The sequence below is a fragment of the Brachyistius frenatus genome, unplaced genomic scaffold (genome assembly GCF_029030835.1).
Source record: "Brachyistius frenatus isolate BFR_SWC_R1_liver_20210118 unplaced genomic scaffold, ASM2903083v1 Contig_192, whole genome shotgun sequence".
Lineage (NCBI taxonomy): Eukaryota > Metazoa > Chordata > Actinopteri > Embiotocidae > Brachyistius > Brachyistius frenatus.
Window position 1 is genome coordinate 302,501 of NW_027210791.1, and position 19,796 is coordinate 322,296.

The 19,796-nt window shown below is 39.6% G+C and overlaps 1 protein-coding gene across 5 annotated transcripts in view; it reads left to right on the forward strand.

Annotated features, from left to right (window-relative positions):
* ptprfa (protein tyrosine phosphatase receptor type Fa) overlaps positions 1–19,796 on the forward strand; it is a 211,984-nt gene that overhangs the window by 147,483 nt on the left and 44,705 nt on the right. For 3 of the 5 annotated variants that reach the window (XM_069718470.1, XM_069718472.1, XM_069718473.1), the window contains 6 exons: positions 3,694–3,811; positions 5,685–6,266; positions 10,934–11,031; positions 11,682–11,938; positions 13,363–13,444; positions 16,423–16,629. In XM_069718470.1, the coding sequence (XP_069574571.1) occupies positions 3,694–3,811; positions 5,685–6,266; positions 10,934–11,031; positions 11,682–11,938; positions 13,363–13,444; positions 16,423–16,629 (1,344 nt within the window). Of the gene's footprint in view, positions 1–3,693; positions 3,812–5,684; positions 6,267–10,921; positions 11,032–11,681; positions 11,939–13,362; positions 13,445–16,422; positions 16,630–19,796 lie in introns of all 5 variants that reach the window. The other 2 variants (XM_069718469.1, XM_069718471.1) reach the window with 1 other exon arrangement.

Consider the following 19,796-nt stretch of genomic DNA (forward strand, 5'->3'; position numbering starts at 1 on the left):
CTTTGATTTTGCCTTTCAAAATGTTTCATCATTTTGATGAGCTAAAATCTTCCTAGTGAGAGGCTCATTAAGCAGAATTAATGGGAAATAAACAGAGGGAACATCTTGGTGCAACCATTGTTTTAGCAACATTTTCAGACTGCCTTGTTGGACAGAAGTAAAGAGCTTTGAAATGCTGCAAAACTTCACACCTGCATGTGAGAATTTGACAAAACAACAAAATCAGAAGTTTGATTACACTAAAGGTGTTGGTTTTTTTTAAAATAAACTTTAAATAATTCAGCAGTATGATCTGTTTCCAGGGACACTGTCCTGTTCCAAAGAACACATTGTGAAGAGTTTTCCCATTAATAACTAATTAATTAATAACTGTTGTTATTAATAATAAGTTATTAATAATAGCGTTCGACGGTTGAGTTGTTTGGCTCCAGATTTTCAGGAGATAAATCTCACATCAACTGTGAAGCACGGTGATAAAGATGTTTTTCAGTTGCTGCTCCGCCTCAGGGACTCGGTGGCTCGCAGTCATTGATTCAACTATGAATTCTGCATCATATCACAGAGTGCTTGAAAGATAACGTGAGGCCATGTGTCCGAAGCTTGAAGTTGAGCTGGAAGTGGACCTTTAAACAGGATAATGATGCAAATGCACCAAGGTTGAAAAAGAAGAAATAGAGGGTTACGCAACGGTCTGGTCAAGGTTAAAAAAAAAAAAGAGACTCTAGATTTGATTCCTGTTGAAATGGTGTGCTGGGATTTGAAATGGACAGATGGTATTTGCAAAAAAAAAAAAAAAAAAAAAAAAAACAGAACAAAAAAAAAAAAAAATCATCTTGAAAGTGAAGGATTTTTTGTCAGAGACTGGTACTGGGACAATCATGAAAATCACCTGCATGGAGTTATTTTGGCTAAAGGAGGCAATATGAGCTTCTGAGGCCAAAGGTGTAGTTACGTACATCAAAGTATTCAAGCAACAAATTAACCAAATAATGAATCTTAAAATTTAATTATTTATCTTATTCTGTACATAATTATTCCAGGTGAACCCATGTCAATATAATATGTATAAACTGAGTTTCAGCCATGTACAGCTTTGTCTCTGTTGTGAGCAGCTACGACTACCACCCGACTCAACGTAGGATCGGTAGATATCATAACCTACTGGTTAGCCTGATAAACTCACTGATATTTACACATCACTAATGGATGTTGTTTTGGTGGAGCCGCCAGCCTTCAACAAAGGTACAGCTGTAGCCGATGCCATTCAGGAGTTATGGTCAACTAGCTTGTAAAATATCAGCCCAGCTTCCCTGACTGCATTAAAAATATGAGCTTGAATAAATTCTTCCATTTTACAAGCAGACTGGGTTTAGTTGATGGGAAATAACCGTTGAAGGATCAGTCAGAAGAGTCCGTCACTGAGCGTCGAGCTCTGTGGGGATGAATGAATGTTGTTCCCAACGTTAGGGGAATCTCCCCGACGGGGCTGCAGGTTGAAAACAGAAGGAAGCAGAGGACAGCAGCGTTGGGTGTTCGACACACAGGAAGTCACTATCTATTAATTAGCTCCTGTTAAACCACTCCCTCCCTTCCCAGGAGTGATGTCTCCGGTTTTAATATAAAGTGTACCGTCTGTTTTAGTCCTCGGGAATTCATCCCCACATCCAAGCACACTCCTGCTTATACAAACAGATAAAAGAACCATTTGATTTGGATTTTTTTTGTGTGTGTCTCTTTTCAAAAGTAAGAACATCCCCAGCAACTAAAGAGAAAAGGAAGTCAGAAGTCTCTCTTTGGCAGAATTGTGCTCTGTTCATGTCTGCTCTTAAATTAGCTGGAGAAGGATCTTTTAAACATCCATCAGCTGTGGCAGGGCTTTGCTTGTTTGTACTCACGCAGCGACCCGTGGGCTGGAGGCGGAGGCCCGGTTCTGTTGGGTCAACCTTCATCTCTGTAGCCCCTCTTCATGCCTCTACATGGACTCATGTTGGTGTGTTAACAAGGGCCAAAGGAGCATGTGCAAATATCATGAAGTTTCCATGTTTAATGAATGTGTTATCCCATGTGATCTGCTTGTGTGTGCAACGTGAAGATGAGTTGGATGAAACGTTGCTGCCAGTTATCAGTTTTCTACACCTGTGAAATGTTTTCTAACATACTGCAGGTTAAAAAGCAGCTCCTATAGTTTCATGGTTGGTCCATCATTCCAGTTTGTATTATTGAAGCCGGGTGTGGCACACGGTTAAAACCACTGAGCTGTTAATCTCACATGACGTACTCTTCTGCAGGATATGCAGTTTACTGCAGTGAGCCACCCTGAAAGCTCTGCTGTCACTTTAAGGCGTTTTCAGACCAAAAAGAACAAAGGACTTTCTCAAGGGGAACTTTCCCCCCAAACTAAATAGGTTCCTTTTACTGTTTGCGTTCGCACCGCCAATAGGAACTGTGAAATGACACTCTGCAGCTGAAGCGATGCTCCACCACTTATTTCAGTTTACTTGATCCGGTTGAAATTCATGAACATATTTGACCTGTTTGAAGATACAAAGTGTTTCATTCAAGAGAAACAATAAAAACAAGTGGAACAGTCCAATTTCTCATAATTACATTTAAGATGTATTAACGGATTCACTTATTGTGAAACATTTGCAGGGAGGTGTTGCTGAAGAAGACCATCTAACTTTAGATTTTAAAGCCACAACAAGCTGCGGTGCTTCAAACAGCATCACACCGCTGCAGCAGCACGGACACGGAGACTCTTTACATATTTCTCTGGATCGATCCAAGTCACGCTGGATTTCCTCAGATGTGTATCGACTAAATGAAGCCGGAACATTTGTTGCCGGCCCGTTTCTCAGTATCGTGTGCTTCCAGTTGGAACTTTCTTCTGCTGCTTTAAAAGGCTTCGTTCGTAGCTGTAGTTTACCTGCTGACTGCGTTTTAAACCCGTCCGCCATACTCAGACTTTTATGAGGAGAAAATAAAGGCAAATAGTGGAATTATTATCCAGAATGTAATATAGTAATTATTTACCCTGGTTTGCACATCCACTACCTGTTATAGCCTTAATCTACAAACGTTTCCTAAAAAGTTGCAGCGCCATGTAAATAAAAACACAATGTGATGTTTGCAAATCATGTAAACTCATATTCAATTGAAAATAGACCAAAGACAACAAATGAAATGTTAAAACTTAAAAATGTTATTGTTTTCCGAAAAATATATGCTTACTTTGAATTATATATCAGCAACAAATCTCAAAAGAATTTGGGACAGGATCATGTTTACCGCTGTGTTGCATCACCTCTTCTTTTTACAACACTCTAAGCTTTTGGGAGCTGAGGAGACCAGTTTCTGGAGTTTTGAAAGTGAAATGTGGTCCCATTCTTGCCTGATAAAGGATTTAAGCTGCTCAACAGTTCAGGGTCTCCTTTGCTGTATTTTTCATGTCCTGATGCTCCAGATGTTTTCAATGATTGACAGGTCTGGACTGCAGGAGGCCAGTTTATCAGCGGACTCTTCTACTAGAGAACCATGCTGTTGGAATACGTGCAGAATGTGGTTTAGAAGTGTTTTGCTGAAATAAGAAAGGCCTTCGTTGTCCCTCCCTTTGTTTCCCTCTCCCTCTTCCTGTCTTTATTCTGTTTCTGTTTCTCATTCACTCCCTCGCCGTTGTGTCTTTCTCCCATACAGGAGGCCACTATAACAGGTCTGCTCCCAGAAACGACTTATTCTGTGACTGTTGCTGCATATACCACCAAGGGAGATGGAGCTCGCAGCAAGGCCCGGCTGGTCACCACCACAGGAGCAGGTGTGTGCACTGTCTACATTTATGTGTTACACGTTTTGAAGTGAACGTTTTTCCAACTGTTTCATGAAAACTAAAATATTCTAATGTAACGTACGGTGTCCCTGAGGGTCAAAACACAATGACATTTCACAAAAGACAACAACATTTCAAAAACTACAACAGCGTTTCATAAAAGAAAACAAAAAACAACATTATTTCCAAAAATATGAGATTTTGGATTACAGACAGGATGGAACAACATTTCTTGTTTGTGACTGAACAGAATCAAAGTGAATAGAGTTTATTGAATGAATCTTTTTCTCTAAACTGGATTGGTACCAGATTGGATCAACCGAAGGGACAGTCTAAACTCTACGCTGCTGTGATTGGTTATTTAGCTGTCAGGCAAATGATGACGCTCTGGGCATGTTAAAGAAAACTAAATGTACAGATAAATGGAAGTTCCTTAAATTGACAGAAGTTAATTCCCTGGTCACGTTTATTCTGTTGCTTAAAATTCACATTCACCCTCATTGAGAGTTTGTGCTGAATCCATCCTTTGAAACTTCTGCTGTGTTCAGACCAAATGCGAAGTTAATTATTCCTGCAAAGCGATGACATACAAAGTCAATTCAAAGAATGTCCACGACTGAAGGTACCACATCATTTTACTGTTGCCAGGTACTTCAGCTCTACTTTACAAACTGTTAATGTTAAACTGTTTTCTTCCACAGGTGTAATACAAATAATTATCTCTTCTCCTGTCTGTTTGGTCATTTCAGATGTTGGTTTGTGTGTGAAATGTTATCATGTTTTGTGAAATGTGTTTTATGAACTGAACGGAACTGATGAAACCGCTCGTTTCTCTGTATGACAGAGTTTTCAGATCATCTGGTTTTGAAATCACAGCTGACTTCTGTACCGTCTCCAACATTACATCCCACTTTGTAGGAAACAAAATAATAATAATAATAATTCAGGACATTTATTTTGTGTCCGGCACTAAGCACATCATTTTTCAAATTGCTGAGTCACAAGTGTCCCACAAACATTTATTCAGACGTTGCCAGATTCTACACAATGTCTTCGACACAATTATGAAGAGATATTTTGACTAACAATATTTTCTGATGAGACACATGTAAAAACAACAATTTAATTTTCATTGATAGAAAGGCTAATATAAAACATCTCTCAGTATTAGCAAATTAAATGGTGACAGATCTGGATAGCTTCGACTGTCCTGAAAAAACCCAAGATATAGCATGAATGGTTCGACCCAACAATGACCAAGATATGAGCCTCAAAGTGAAGGTAGTGAAGTCAGCCTGAAAATTGCAGCAGGTTCGAAGGGTTAAGGTGTGAGCCAAAAGAGTTGGAGTTCGGGAAATATTCAAATCAATTAATCTATATCGTTCCCAATTAGAATATCAGTCAAAATAAAAACTTACCAATTCCATCATGCAGTTACAGTTAAAGAGACGTATGGTTTTAATCCTCTACCCAGGTGGAAGTTGGTTATGGTAACATCATACTGTGTTCAGATGTGGCAACACTGCAGGTAAAATATATCAAACAAAGCACAACCAGTCAGAGTCAGGCAGCTTGGAAACAAATCCTCACTTTTGTTCAACTCATTTTGAAGAGGAAATAATGGTGAAAAAGTTTTCCTGTGAAATGATGGATTTTTTTAATGGAATTATGGGTGCATTCATAATGAAGCAATTACTCTGTTGATAATAGGCTTGAAAATATCATGTAAAGTTGAAAACAACAGCTGGATAACAATTGGATGCTAATGTGTTGTTATCATACTATCTTTTCGCGTTTCATGAACTTGGTATTGTAAGTAATAAAGACTTGGGAATGTTGTCCAATGCTTCCTGTGTTCCAGTGCCTGGAAAGCCCACCATGATGATCAGCACCACCATCGGGAACACGGCTCTGATCCAGTGGCAGCCGCCTAAAGAGATGGTGGGGGAGCATGTGGGATACCAGCTGCAGTACAAGAGAACAGAGGAGGAAGGTTTCACCATCAAAGACTTCAGAAAGACGGATGATCATTTCACCGTCACCGGCCTCCACAAGGGGGCGCTCTACGTCTTCAAGCTGTGTGCTGTGAACCAAGCTGGCAACGGGGAAGAATTCCTGAAGGAGATCAGCACCCCTGAGGACATTCCCAGCAGCTACCCGCAGAATCTGAGCGTGGTCGGCCTCACTGCCACCTCCACCAGGCTGGCCTGGGACCCCCCTCCTCTGGCCGAGAGAAACGGGAGGATTGTCAAGTACGTGGTGGTGTATCGAGATATTAATAGCCAGCAAAATAACACCAACAGTACCACAGAAACAGAGACAACTGTCTACAGTTTGCAGCCGGACACAACCTACGACATCAGAGTACAAGCTTTCACCAGCAAGGGGGGAGGACCGATCAGCCCCAGCATCCAGAGCAGGACCATGTCCACCTCCATGCCAGGTGAGAACCATCGGTGAGGTCTCAGTGCTGCTCCAGGAGCTGCTGACTCAGCATTCTTTAAATGTGTCAATGATACAAACAAAGTGCTGTTTCCTCTCCTCTGGATTTTTGAAAAGGGTCTTTTATTGTCTAAAGTCCAGGAAGATATGATATCAGCCCTTATTTATCAGACACAAAACAAAACAAGCAAGAAAAAATACATAAAACTCTTAAATATTTGAGTAAACAAATGCAAAATAGGTTTGAGGATTTTCTAATAGGCATTTGTATTTAGAAAGAGATAAAGAAAGAAAGAAAGAAAGAAAGAGAGAAAGAAAGAAAGAAAGAAAGAAAGAAAGAAAGAAAGAAAGAAAGAAAGAAAGAAAGAAAGAAAGAAAGAAAGAAAGAAAGAAAGAAAGAAAGAAAGAATTGTACTCCTGAGATTTAAAATTCAAAACATTAAAAAAATTTGGTACATTTTTTTTAATATAATTTATGATATTTTCAAAACAGAATAAAAAACAAATAAATATGAAAACAATTATATGAAAAAAAAATGATTAAAAATGTGCAGTCATGCTGCAGCTAATAACATGACAACAAAATGTTGCTGATTGTCGAACCCAACACAACAGAGTTTTTCAAGCGGCGGCTCCTAGTGGCCCTCAGTTGTACTACATTTGCACATTGGTTTCACTTTAGAGACTTTGACGTCCATATTTATTTACAGGCTATGGTACCAACACATCTTCATACTGAAATGACAGTCAATTTCCACTGACATCGAAAACAACAAACTGTATACAAGCATTTTGAGCTGCCTCCAACGGATCAACAAACCCTCACAAATAAACAGAATAGGTGTTGTGATCACTGGGAGTACCAGCGACAGGCATACTGGTCGTCATGGCAACTATCATTCGTTGTGAAGGCATTCTCTGTTTGGTAAAGTTTAGGTGACTAAAGTTGCGTTACTTATGTGAAGTAACTTGCCTGACGTTAAATTCATGACTAAAGTTCCCTAACATGTATGTTAAACATTCATACATGCAAGTTAAAAGGAGTAACATTGTTTTTTTGTATCACATGTGACATGAACAGTCCCCTGGGTGCTGTGTTTGATCCATCCAACTGCCCCTGACCCACCTAGGTGGACTTCCTCCATTACTCATAATTAAGTCATAATTACTATGACCACTAGAGGTCGCAATAAATGTAAATAGGTCATTTTTACACTCTTTAACAATTGACCAGTGTTGTAGTTTTCGGTGTGAGGGCAGGCTGCTCTGTACAGTCTTGTTTTACTGTATTACTGATAATGTAATTTTCAGTTCTGAACTACGTTTGCCCAACGACTTGCTTCAGACCTGCAGGACAATAGATCTCTTGTGCTGTGTTCCAGATGACATACTTCCATTAGTACACTAATAAATAGTGCTCTTACATGTCAGGACTCTGACTTGTGTAGTATTTGAATGTAGACAGAGTCGTGTTGTTTCAGATCGCACACTGCTCTTCTGCACCGACAGGAAATGACCTCATCATGTGAACACGTCACCCTCCTAAATATCTGCAGCTTTAATTATTTTACCCAGAATTCAACATGTTTTTGTGTCCTCTGTTTCAACTGTCTCAATAAACACACTGATTCTTCTGTCCAGAAGCAGCAGTGGAAAAGAGACACGTTGTGTTCAGGAACAGCTGCATCTTCATCAGATGTCTTACTCTGAAAATTCCTTATGTCGGTGGCCCCGCCCCTTCCTCTAGGGAGCCAAGATGGCGACCATTTAGGATGGAAAGTGTTCAGCGTTTCTTTTTGGAGCGTTCTGAATGCCTCGTCCTGGTACTTGTAGTGTTCTGATGTTTCTGTACTGACAGGGTGAACACACTGATGCACTTGGAATAGTGAGTATTAGTACACAGGTATAGCATCTGGAATACAAGAACAACATCTGGAACAAAAGTACTTCATCTGGAACACAAGTACAACATCTGGAACACAAGAACAACATCTAGAACAAAAGTACTTCATCTGGAACACAAGTACAACATCTAGAACAAATGTACTTCATCTGGAACACAAGTATAACATCTGGAACATAAGTACAACATCTGGAACACAAGTATAACATCTGGAACACAAGTACAACATCTGGAACACAATAACAACATCTAGAACAAAAGTACTTCATCTGTAACACAAGTACAACATCTAGGACACAAGTACAACATCTGGAACACAAGAACAACATCTAGAACAAAAGTACTTCATCTGGAACACAAGTATAACATCTGGAACACAAGTACAACATGTAGAACACAAGTACAACATCTGGAACACAAGTACAACATCTGGAACACAAGTACAACATCTGGAACACAAGTATAACATCTGGAACACAAGTACAACATCTGGAACACAAGTAAAACATCTGGAACACAAGAACAACATCTAGAACAAAAGTACTTAATCTGGAACCCAAGTATAACATCTGGAACCCAAGTACAACATCTGGAACACAAGTACAACATCTGGAACACAAGTACAACATCTGGAACACAAGTATAACATCTGGAACACAAGTACAACATCTGGAACACAAGTACAACATCTGGAACACAAGTATAACATCTGGAACACAATAACAACATCTGGAACAAAAGTACTTCATCTGGAACACAAGTACAACATCTGGAACACAAGAACAACATCTAGAACAAAAGTACTTAATCTGGAACACAAGTACAACATCTGGAACACAAGAACAACATCTGGAACACAAGTACAACATCTGGAACACAAGTATAACATCTGGAACACAATAACAACATCTAGAACAAAAGTACTTCATCTGTAACACAAGTATAACATCTGGAACACAAGTACAACATCTGGAACACAAGAACAACATCTGGAACAAAAGTACTTAATCTGGAACACAAGTATAACATCTGGAACACAAGTACAACATCTGGAACACAAGTACAACATCTGGAACACAAGAACAACATCTAGAACAAAAGTACTTCATCTGGAACACAAGTACAACATCTGGAACACAAGAACAACATCTAGAACAAAAGTACTTAATCTGGAACACAAGTATAACATCTGGAACACAAGTACAACATCTGGAACACAAGTATAACATCTGGAACACAAGTAAAACATCTGGAACACAAGTACAACATCTAGAACAAAAGTACAACATTTGGAACACAAGTACAACATCTGGAACACAAGTACAACATCTGGAACACAAGTATAACATCTGGAACACAAGAACAACATCTGGAACAAAAGTACTTCATCTGGAATACAAGTACAACATCTGGAACACAAGAACAACATCTAGAACACCAGTATAACATCTGGAACACAAGTACAACATCTGGAACACAAGTATAACATCTGGAACACAAAATTAAGTTTTTCCCCTGGTTGTGTGTACAGTAGTACATACAACCAGGGGAAAAACTTAGATGCTGTACCATCTCGTTAGCCCAACCTGAAATGCAAAGCGAGTATTCTGTGGTGCCTCATCTGGGACGAGCTCCGGCCAGTTGGTCCAATCAGTCAGTCCTCATCAAAACATACTATTTGGAAACATTTACTCGAAGACAAAGCTTAAGATGCCCCTCTGTATTACTCTGCCACGGTAATCACCAGCTTTCTATATGTAGCTCGTAGTGACAGCGGGACAGAAACACTCTCTGTAAGGACTCATCACACAAAGGAGACACTTAGACTTTGTTTTCAAACCACAGGATTTGGCTTTAAACTTCATATCTGACCATTATTTGGAGCAGCTCAGCAACAAATGTAGGTTTGAGGTTCATGGACGATGTGGACATCTCCAGTCATTCTTTCTCTTTTGGTTAGTGGATGTGCAAGAGAACAAAGAAAAAAAATAAAAGGTCTGAGGGAAGTTGAATATAGATCAGATGATGCGGTGATTAACATACTTTCAACCTTTCACACCCCGAACACACAGCATCACAGATCTGCAGCCAGAGGCAGACGTTGTGGGCTGTTCACAGTTAATTAGCTCACCGATGATAGAAATAAATGATAGAAATAACTCTGTAAAGCTCATGTGATCACATTCATCCACTGCTATTGCGGTCATAATTCTACTGTATTTTAGGAAGTAAATGATTACGTTATATCTTTCATGTTTAATCATCTTAATCAGATGATAATCAGATAATCAGTCAGATTGACTGTAATCTAATCAGATTAATCAAATCTTGTAATCCGAAGTCTCCTTCATGAAAAAGCAGTCGAGGTGTGCGGGTTTATTTTGTAGCAACGTTTTCACACAGATCTTTGTCAAAATCATGGAATGAATAAATTGGAATGAAATAATAGATGAATGCAGACTAATTTACCAGATTACACTTTATTGTATAATGTCAATTTAAATGCAACTAGAGAGAAAGTGAATAAATAAAAAATTTTAAAAAAGTTTATTTATGTCTTAAGAATTAAGTCTTTAAGCCTTTGCCTTCACTTTTATTCTCCAGTGTAGAAAATAGTACAAATAAAGAAAAAAACCGACTCAGTCGATGCAATCTTGTTCTGTATATCATAATTTTCTTGCTTTCATATTCCAGCCAACCTTGAATCATGTCAGCCATGTCATACTCAAATTAACCCCCTAATAATCATCCAGCTCTTTCCTCAGCGTTCACCAAGAATTTCGGAGTGAAGGCTGTGATGAAGACGTCGGTCCTGCTCACATGGGAAGTGCCCGAAACCTACAAATCTCAAGTGCCTCTCAAGGTACGCTAAACACTCTCTTCCGCCCACACAGCTGCTGAAGCACTGAAACAGACATCAAAGGCTCTGTTAACAACCAAAAGAGCTTTCTTACCAACTTATCAGAAAAATACAATAACAATAAAAAGTATTTTCATGGTTGGTAGAAAAGTATTATTATCATTGTGTTGGAACTGCATATGCAGACAAACATTGGAAAAGAAAGCAGTTTAAGTTAATGACTGTAACAGTAATAACAGAAATAAATAAAAATAAACAAAGAATAGCTAATTTAAGACAATAACTACACTTAGTGAAACCTTTCGCTCCTTAACTGAACAGCTGTTCCATAAACCATCAAGAAAATCTAGTCACACGTTATACCATTATATTTTATATAAATAAGTTTGTCCTGTCACTCTGTAGGCCTCTGATTATACACAAAACTTTACCAAGTTTATGCTTATGGATTATACTTTATCGAGTACATTCATATGACGAGTGCAACACAAAACACAAGAGAAAACATGGGAAGTTTCCAATCACTGTGAAACACATGCAGACTGATCGGTCTGAAAGGGACCAAGTGTGAAAACACAGTGGTCTCAGTCTAAGATTGATAAATATAGATTTATATACATCAGAATGAGTAAGACGCTGTTTCCTGGTTTCAGATCCTGTACAACCAGCAGAGTGTGGAGGTTCCAGGCAACCTGAAGAGGAAGCTGATCACGGAGCTGCAGCCAGACACCGATTATTCCTTCGTGCTGATGAGCCGAGGAAACAGTGCCGGCGGCCTCCAGCAGCAGGTCTCCATCCGAACAGCTCCAGACCTGCTGACAGTGAAGCCGGATGCATACGAACAGGATGAGGAGGAGGGTGGTAGAGTGACCATCAGCATATCCAAAGGTCCCGCTGGAGCCCTCATCAGGTCTGTGTTGGGTTTATTTTAAAAACTAAAAAATAGATGTTCCATGGTTTTATTTTCGTGGTACTGTCTTAGCTGTATTATGTCATCGGTTTGTTATGACAACAGTGATGTCATCAACCATCAGTGATGTCATCGTTGGTTTGTGAACATTATGAATCCTCCAGTTCAGATTCTGTCCATCAGACCTCCTGAAGCATCGTCAGAGTCTCCGTTGATGATTTCCAGAGTTTGATAGTAAATCTGACGTGAAGCCTCTGGTCATGTTCACGGAGAAACCAGAACCAGAACACTGAACCAACACCAGAACTCAGGAACTGATGATGATCCAGAGAGGAAATCTGCACCAGCTAATCAGGATGTTATCTTTCTGCTGCTCCGTGTACGTCACCAGCAGCAGACTGGGAACTTATTGAATTACCTTCGTACAACACAGAGTCCTACGTCCCAACAACTTTATGATTACACTTGTTTACCATATGAATATATGAACAATAACCCTAAATGCTAACACAGCAACAAAGCTGTACAGTAAACATCAGAAGTTCAACACCGAAATAGTACTTTGCCAAAGAGTTGACTGTGTTTCTTGGTTGCGTGTATATTATATATATAGATATATACTGTACTGTATGTATATATATACATATATATATATTATATATATATGTATATATATATATGTTGACTGTGTTTATTGGTTTGTTGTATATAATATATATAGATATATAATGTACTGTATATATACTGTGCATTTTATATTTTATATTTATATTTTTTACTGCTATTTACTGCTATTTTATTTTATTGCTTTTCTATTATATTATTCTATTCTATTATTTTATTCTATTGTTTCTATTATTACTTCTGTATGTATGCTGCTGTGGCGAAAAAATTTCCCCTCGGGGATTAATAAAGTATATACCTACCTACCTACCTACCTACCTACCTACCTATTTTCATCAAAAAGAGAAAGAGAAGACGTGAAAAGTTGCATCGTCCAAACAAACAGCAATAGGGGCGGCACGGTGGTGCAGTGGTTAGCACTGTCATCTCACAGCAAAAAGGTTCCGGGTTTGAATCCGGTCCTGGGCCTTTCTGTGCGCAGTTTGCATGTTCTCCCTGTGCTTGCGTGGGTTCTCTCCGGGTTCTCCGGCTTCCTCCCATCATCCAAAAACATGCACTTCAGGTCAGGTTACCTGGCGCTGCGCTAGTGGCAGCCTGCTGCAGCAGCTCCCCCCTGAGAGCCCCCCTGCTGTAGTGAAGACATTTCCCCTCGGGGATTAATAAAGTGTATCAAATCAAATCAAAAAATCAATAGATGACTGATATGGGAACAGCATGGGATCCAAAGTAAAGCTCTGCTTGCTGGCTGTATGCGTGACACATGAAAGTGTAATGCAGTTGTGTTTGTGTGTCTAATACAGGTGGTTCTACATCGTGGTGGTGCCGGTCACCCCGGCGTCTCAGAGGATGTGGGAGAACCCTGAGGACATGGACATACAGGAAGTGAGTAGATGTGTCGTTCACCTTGATGTGGTCGTGTGCTGAGCCATCATGAAAAGCCCATGAAACATTTTGTTTAAATGTGAGTTAATTCACTTTCCTCTTAAATGAGAAAATCACATTTACCCTGAATCTGTCTTATATCATTGTTCTCATAATAATAATAATAATAGGGAAGGAGTTTTTTTTTTACAATATTAGTTCCCTCTTCCTGAGCCAATTCAACATCACCAGCCTGTGGAGTCGCAGTACCATAAATATAGAGCCTGAACTTCCCCGACAAGTATGTCCGTTTCCTCCTGTGTAAAGTTTGGCTGGTGGTGTCGGTCAGCTCCTTCTTCAGTCATTAAAAACTCATAATAAACTGCACCACTGCAGTTTTTAAGGAAACAGAGGAGCTGCTTTAATTGGCCATGATTGTGGCACCCTTTCTAATGATCTACTCCTCCTACGGCACCACTGGGCTGCATAGCACCACAGATCATTGTCAATTTCTTCATGTTAGAAAACAGTTCAGTTGGCGTCAAGGATGAACGGATTAGAGTTTGGTGATCAAAGGTCAAAGTTCAAGGTTACTATGCGCTCACATCCATTTCCCACTATGAGTGCGATATCTCAGGAACGCCTTGAGGAAATCTCAACAAACGTGGCACCGACATGTATGAACTTGAACTGCATGTAAACTACAACTTGAGTGGTTAGCGGTGGCATACAACCGCCAGGCGCTACTTCTAGTTGTAGCTTGTCCCAGCTGTTTTGCTTTCAGCATCTGTTTCCTGTGAGTGCTTGGATTTCTTTTTTTTTTAGTTTCAGCTTCATATATCATAAAAAATAGTTTGGACTAATTTCTTGGACTAAATACTGACTATGTGTAATCAAAATAGAACTGGAACATGGCATAATTATAACAAACACCTTCATCTGCCATGTTTTTTAACTGGATAGTGTCAGTCATCCTGAGGGAGACTGTGTTATTGTCACTCATCAGCTATTGCTTCAACGAGAGTTATCAAGATGTTCATCTTTTACTCTTGATTTCAGGTCTGCTGCTTTGCAGTCAGCATTTTTTGTTGTGTAGTGCTATCTGTCAAAACGCTGATGTACCATGTCTTACATACGATATGTGTGATTGAAGTCAGTGTTGCTGTGATCATTGCTGGGTGGCAGGTGAGTCTTGCTCTAAGATGATATACGGTGGCGATAGAGAGCAGGTCGTTGGGAGAGATGTCTCTCTCGCACAGGCACACATGCTTGGAATAAATCTGAAGATCTGAGCTTCTGTAACGAAGCTGTGACCCTCTGTACTCCCTCTGAATGTGCCAGCAGGCATTCACACTTATAAATCCAGTCCTGTCTGATCAGAAAGTGTCTGGTATCCTCCAACACACACTCTCTCTCTCTCTGAACTTGGACATTACTTTGAAAATATAGTTTTATCAGATAAAATTGTCTCCATATTAGAATAAGACACACAATAAATGTAGGAAATCAACATATCTGAAACTACTATGTGAAAATTAATCTTGGAAGTGTCATATTATTGAAAAGGATGAGACAGAATCGAAGATGCCAAAAGAGTTCATTGTTACGAGCGTAGACCTCGGGTTGATTTCAACCAATCAGCATCCGCTGAAACCGGCCGACACTCTGCCACCACTGCAACCACCTACAGTGTCCACCAAAGGCTTTTTCCCTGATTACAGCCGTATTTTAAAAATGGTTTTAATGAACGAGCTGCTGAGCGTTTATTTTCTGCTGAGCGCTGAACGATCAGCGTTCCTTTTCCGGGAGTTAAATAATGTTCTCGCGTTCGTCACAGTCGACAGCCGTCCAATCACAGTGAAGGACGGGCGAAATAAACGCGGTTAACCACCAACACTGGCCGCTGATTGGTCGGCTCTTCAGAGCGGCTGTGAAAACGTTAATAAGAGCCGAATTCCCAGACTCTATTCACAGCAAAGAAAACGGAAGCTGTGAGCGACAGTCGTCTCAGCCGAGCTGTGATTTCAGAGCTCTGCGAGTGCCAGTCGAGTTCTTTCTGTCATCTGGAAATCTGGATTCACTGAAGCAAATGCTTGTTGTCATAGTACTATACGCTTATTGCATAAATATAGATTCAGAAAACCACTAAATCATTTTCACAAAAAACTGATGTTTATTCAGTCTGAAGTACAATTCAGAAGCGTCAACATAATCACAGAGAACCATCACCCCAGAATAAAGAGCTTTCAGTGAAATAAACAGTTGGGTTGTTTACAACATGTATGACTGATTGTCTGACTGCTCGTGTTTCTGGTCACATCTAAATGTGTTTTACAATCTGCAGAGTTCTCAAATCTCAGCCGTTCATTTTATCCTATCAATACAAATAATACAAAAATAACTCAAGAGGCCAGGGACACAGCCTGCCTGGTGTGTGTGTGTGTGTGTGTGTGTGTGTGTGTGTGTGTGTGTGTGTGTGTGTGTGTGTGTGTGTGTGTGTGTGTGTGTGTGTGTGTGTGTGTGTGTGTGTGTGTGTGTGTGTGTGTGTGTGTGTGTGTGAAGTCCCGCCCCATCCCAGTATGGATACGGGTACAGATAGTGGTGTACTCCCTTGTCCCTACTGATGGAGTTTCCCTTCGATAAAGCCCGTCATTACTAACGAATGTCTGACAAGTTGGAGTTCTTACAACATTTTTTAGATTTTTGAAGGATTTGTGTTTGTCCTCATTCAGAGAGAGATACAGACAAAGTAATGAGAATGGAAACTGGATTAGAATAAATAGGGACATGCAACAGCAAAATATTCTTGGTACGTTGCAGAACAATATGTAAACAAGAACAATAAAAGGAAATAAAGTGGGGAGAATATCTCAACCCTGTGTTGATGCTGTGTACTCTAGTCTGTGTTGTTATGTCACGTTGCGTCAGTATGTTGCATTGTCGTGTCACCTGTTATGAAGCCTGCTCCAAAGTCTCCTGTTGTGTCGTCCCTCCGGCAGCTCCTAGAGGCTGACAGCAGTCTACAGAGGAAGAGGAGGCAGAGCGATGACTTCCTGCAGCCCTACATCGCCGCCAAGCTGGAGACACTGCCGGAGATCTTCACTTTGGGTGATGAAAAGAAATACAACGGGTACTACAACAAACCCCTCCCTGGCCAGCAGCAGTATCGCTGCTTTGTTTTGGCTGACCTGACGGACCATGAGTCTGTGAGTGACCTCTGTATTTATAAGGATATGAGCATGTCAGCCATTTTTTTCATACATTTTAAAGCTGCACTGGTTGAGTCAGGGGACTGGGCCTTACTACATTTATCAGTCCCTCCAGGATTTTTTTTTTTATTATTGCTTATTATTATAAAATTGTTTGATTTTGTGGTGGATTTAAAAACAAAAATTACAATGTAATTTGTGGAGTTTTAAGTGACTTTTTTTTGCGGGAATTTGAAAAAATTGCAAGTCAAGGAAAATAAATTAGCTTTTTTAAGCACCACTTGACAAAGGAATGAATATGTAAACACTTCCTGTGATAATAATCATGCTGCACATCACAGAAATATTTCAGTTCAGAACCATGGGGCTAAAAGTTAGAAAAGAAAATCCTAAAAGCTGCGTATGTTTCCAGAACAGAGCGTCTGTGACTGGAATATAGAAACAACATCAGCCTTTCAAAATAAGAGCTTTAGATGCTGTTTAATTCATGATCATTCAACACATAGACCTGCTGGATGAAACAAACAAAGAGACGTCTCTGACAACTGGACGTGTGGAGAAAACTTATTTAACATCCAGTAATATGGAATCACTTCCTTTGATCACAAACATTTAATCACATCATTTTAATGTGAAGAACACATTTCCCACAAACCCCGTCACTTCCTGTTTCTCCTCTGGTTCCTTCTTCATTCAGTGTACAGAGTTTGTTTTGTTCATAGGAGAAGTTTTGTTTGAAAAGACTTACTTTATGCCGTTAATACTTTCAGCACAGTTTCTGCTGATGACATTGTTTTGCGGAAAAATTGCAAACTCCCACAAATATTTCAGATATTGCTTACATTCGCGTTGATTATTGTGCTCGTGATCGTAATTTCCTGGAGGGACTGATTTATTGCATGTTTCCAGAAGAGAGTAAGCCTGCCCCAAAAATGAGGTATAGACGTAAACAGTATTTATGTTGTGACGAAGGCCAATCAAAGGACTCTTTGGTCGTGTTGTGCATGTCGATATTGAAATATTGATAACTCCGATCCCAAACATTTCTGTACGAGGATAGATTCACAAACTAAAAGACTGATTTATAGACTCAATACTTTTTATCAAAAGGGAAAGTAATGCTGCTACCACCAGAATCAGTCTAAATCATACTTCATTGATTTGAACTCCAATGTGAATTCCAGCTCTTTAAAGGTGTGATCCATTGAACAGTGTTGAAACTGACGGCTGCAGACAGCTAACAGTCGTGTGTGGATGTTTTCAGTTCTCAAACAGCAACAACACTGTATGTGATGCATGTGGGAGGATGGCCAGGTACCGTGGAAACACCACCACCCTCGCTAAGCATCTGAAATCAGATCACAATACAGGATGTGATGAAATTACACTATTACAGTCTGAAGAAGAGGGGGAGGAAGGTGCTGCAGGAGCAAGACAGATTTCATTCACTGTGTCCTTTAGCATTAAATATTCAGGTCCAGAGAGGGAGACATTATCCCTGTCACTGACTGAAAGGGAGTCTGGTGTATTCTCAAAGCCCCGATGCTTAACATGGCTGGTTTATGTACATCACGCTACACGTTACCTCTCCATGTCGGCTTCCCCTACAAGCAACAGACTTTACCCCACAAATGTGCATTTCAGCAGCCAATGATGTTCACTGGCCCAAATTCACTGACTAACAGCTGAAAGATTATTTCAAAATGTTTACAACCCTGTTTCCAAAAAAGTTGGGATGCTGTGTAAGATGTCAATAAAAACGGAATTGAAAATCAAATTAAAATTCAAAATGAGCATATGTGTTTCATAAAACAATATATGAAATAAATATATACAATTTCAACATTTGATATATTGTCTCCAGTGTATTTGAAATTAAATGTGGATTTACAGGATTTCCAAATCAATGCATTATGTATTTATTATATTTTACACAACCAGTTTGTAGATGGTGACAAAACAGCAATTCTAAAAATATGACGAGTCCATCTCACAATCCAGACTCACAGGAACCAGGAATCCTTCATCCTTAATCCTTCAAACTTAATACAGGAACAGGGTGGAAGTTGACACGTCAGGGTTTATTTCAGGATATGCCCAAAACACGTCTTCGATTAATTAAGAGACGGAGTACAACCCATTTAAATTATGCACCTTACAAGTATTAAAGTAGTCAAAGTGGATTTGGACCAAAATGCACTTTAGACTTTGTGCTTAGACTGTTGATTGGATGTTCAAAGGAACAGGAGACACAGGAGGGCAGTAACTGAACTGAGGGCATTCAGGTTCTTCAAAATAAAACTGGAAACACAACAAGCAGGGATTTAAAGGATACAGGTTACAAATGACAAATTCAAGGTTCAAATTTGTCTGAATTTCTACCATCTGCACATCTTTACAACGATACCTCTTTATCCAAAAGTTGATAAGATGTTGGGATTGCACAAAGTAGGAGGGACAATTGTTTAATATAATGTAGAAGCCTGGCAATGAATACAAACCCAGACTTATTACTTGTGGAATTAGCATTTGTGTTCTGTGGTTCGTTTGTGCAGTCAGGCCACCGTCTGTATTGTTGTACTGGACTGGATTATATTTCAAAAGTTTACTTTTTATTTTCTCCACGTTTTGATCTTTTGGCACCTTCAATCAATAGTAGCTTGGAAGAACATGTTCTGGTGATAATACTAATGCATTTTTCAATCTCTTACCACCTAGCACCAATTGTTTTTGGTCATGAACACATTTTGCAATCATCCATTCAATCAGTGGATGAAGCTGTAAGTTGCAGCCTCATCGTGTGCAGCAGCGCGGTGTCCAGAATGGTTCACTGAGACCAAGGCTGCATTTGGTACCTCTTACCCTTTAATAAATCATAAAGCAGAGGACGGGAGAATGGCTGAGGCAACGTGAATGGGTTTTAAACATCCGGATCTATTGCACATTTTTCTGGATGGCGGTCTTTTAAAAGTGTCAAATGAGGAGTTCTCATAAAACTATGCTTTTAACTAAACTTCATTTATGGGTCACATTGCACCACATACAGCTGCACTGTGTGCTCCATTTCTATTTCAAATGCCTTTTATTGCTGAATAAACAAAGCAGAGTTTGCTGTCAATGGCATTGTATTTCCTCCCTGGAGCTTTCTGTCTGGATTAAAGAGC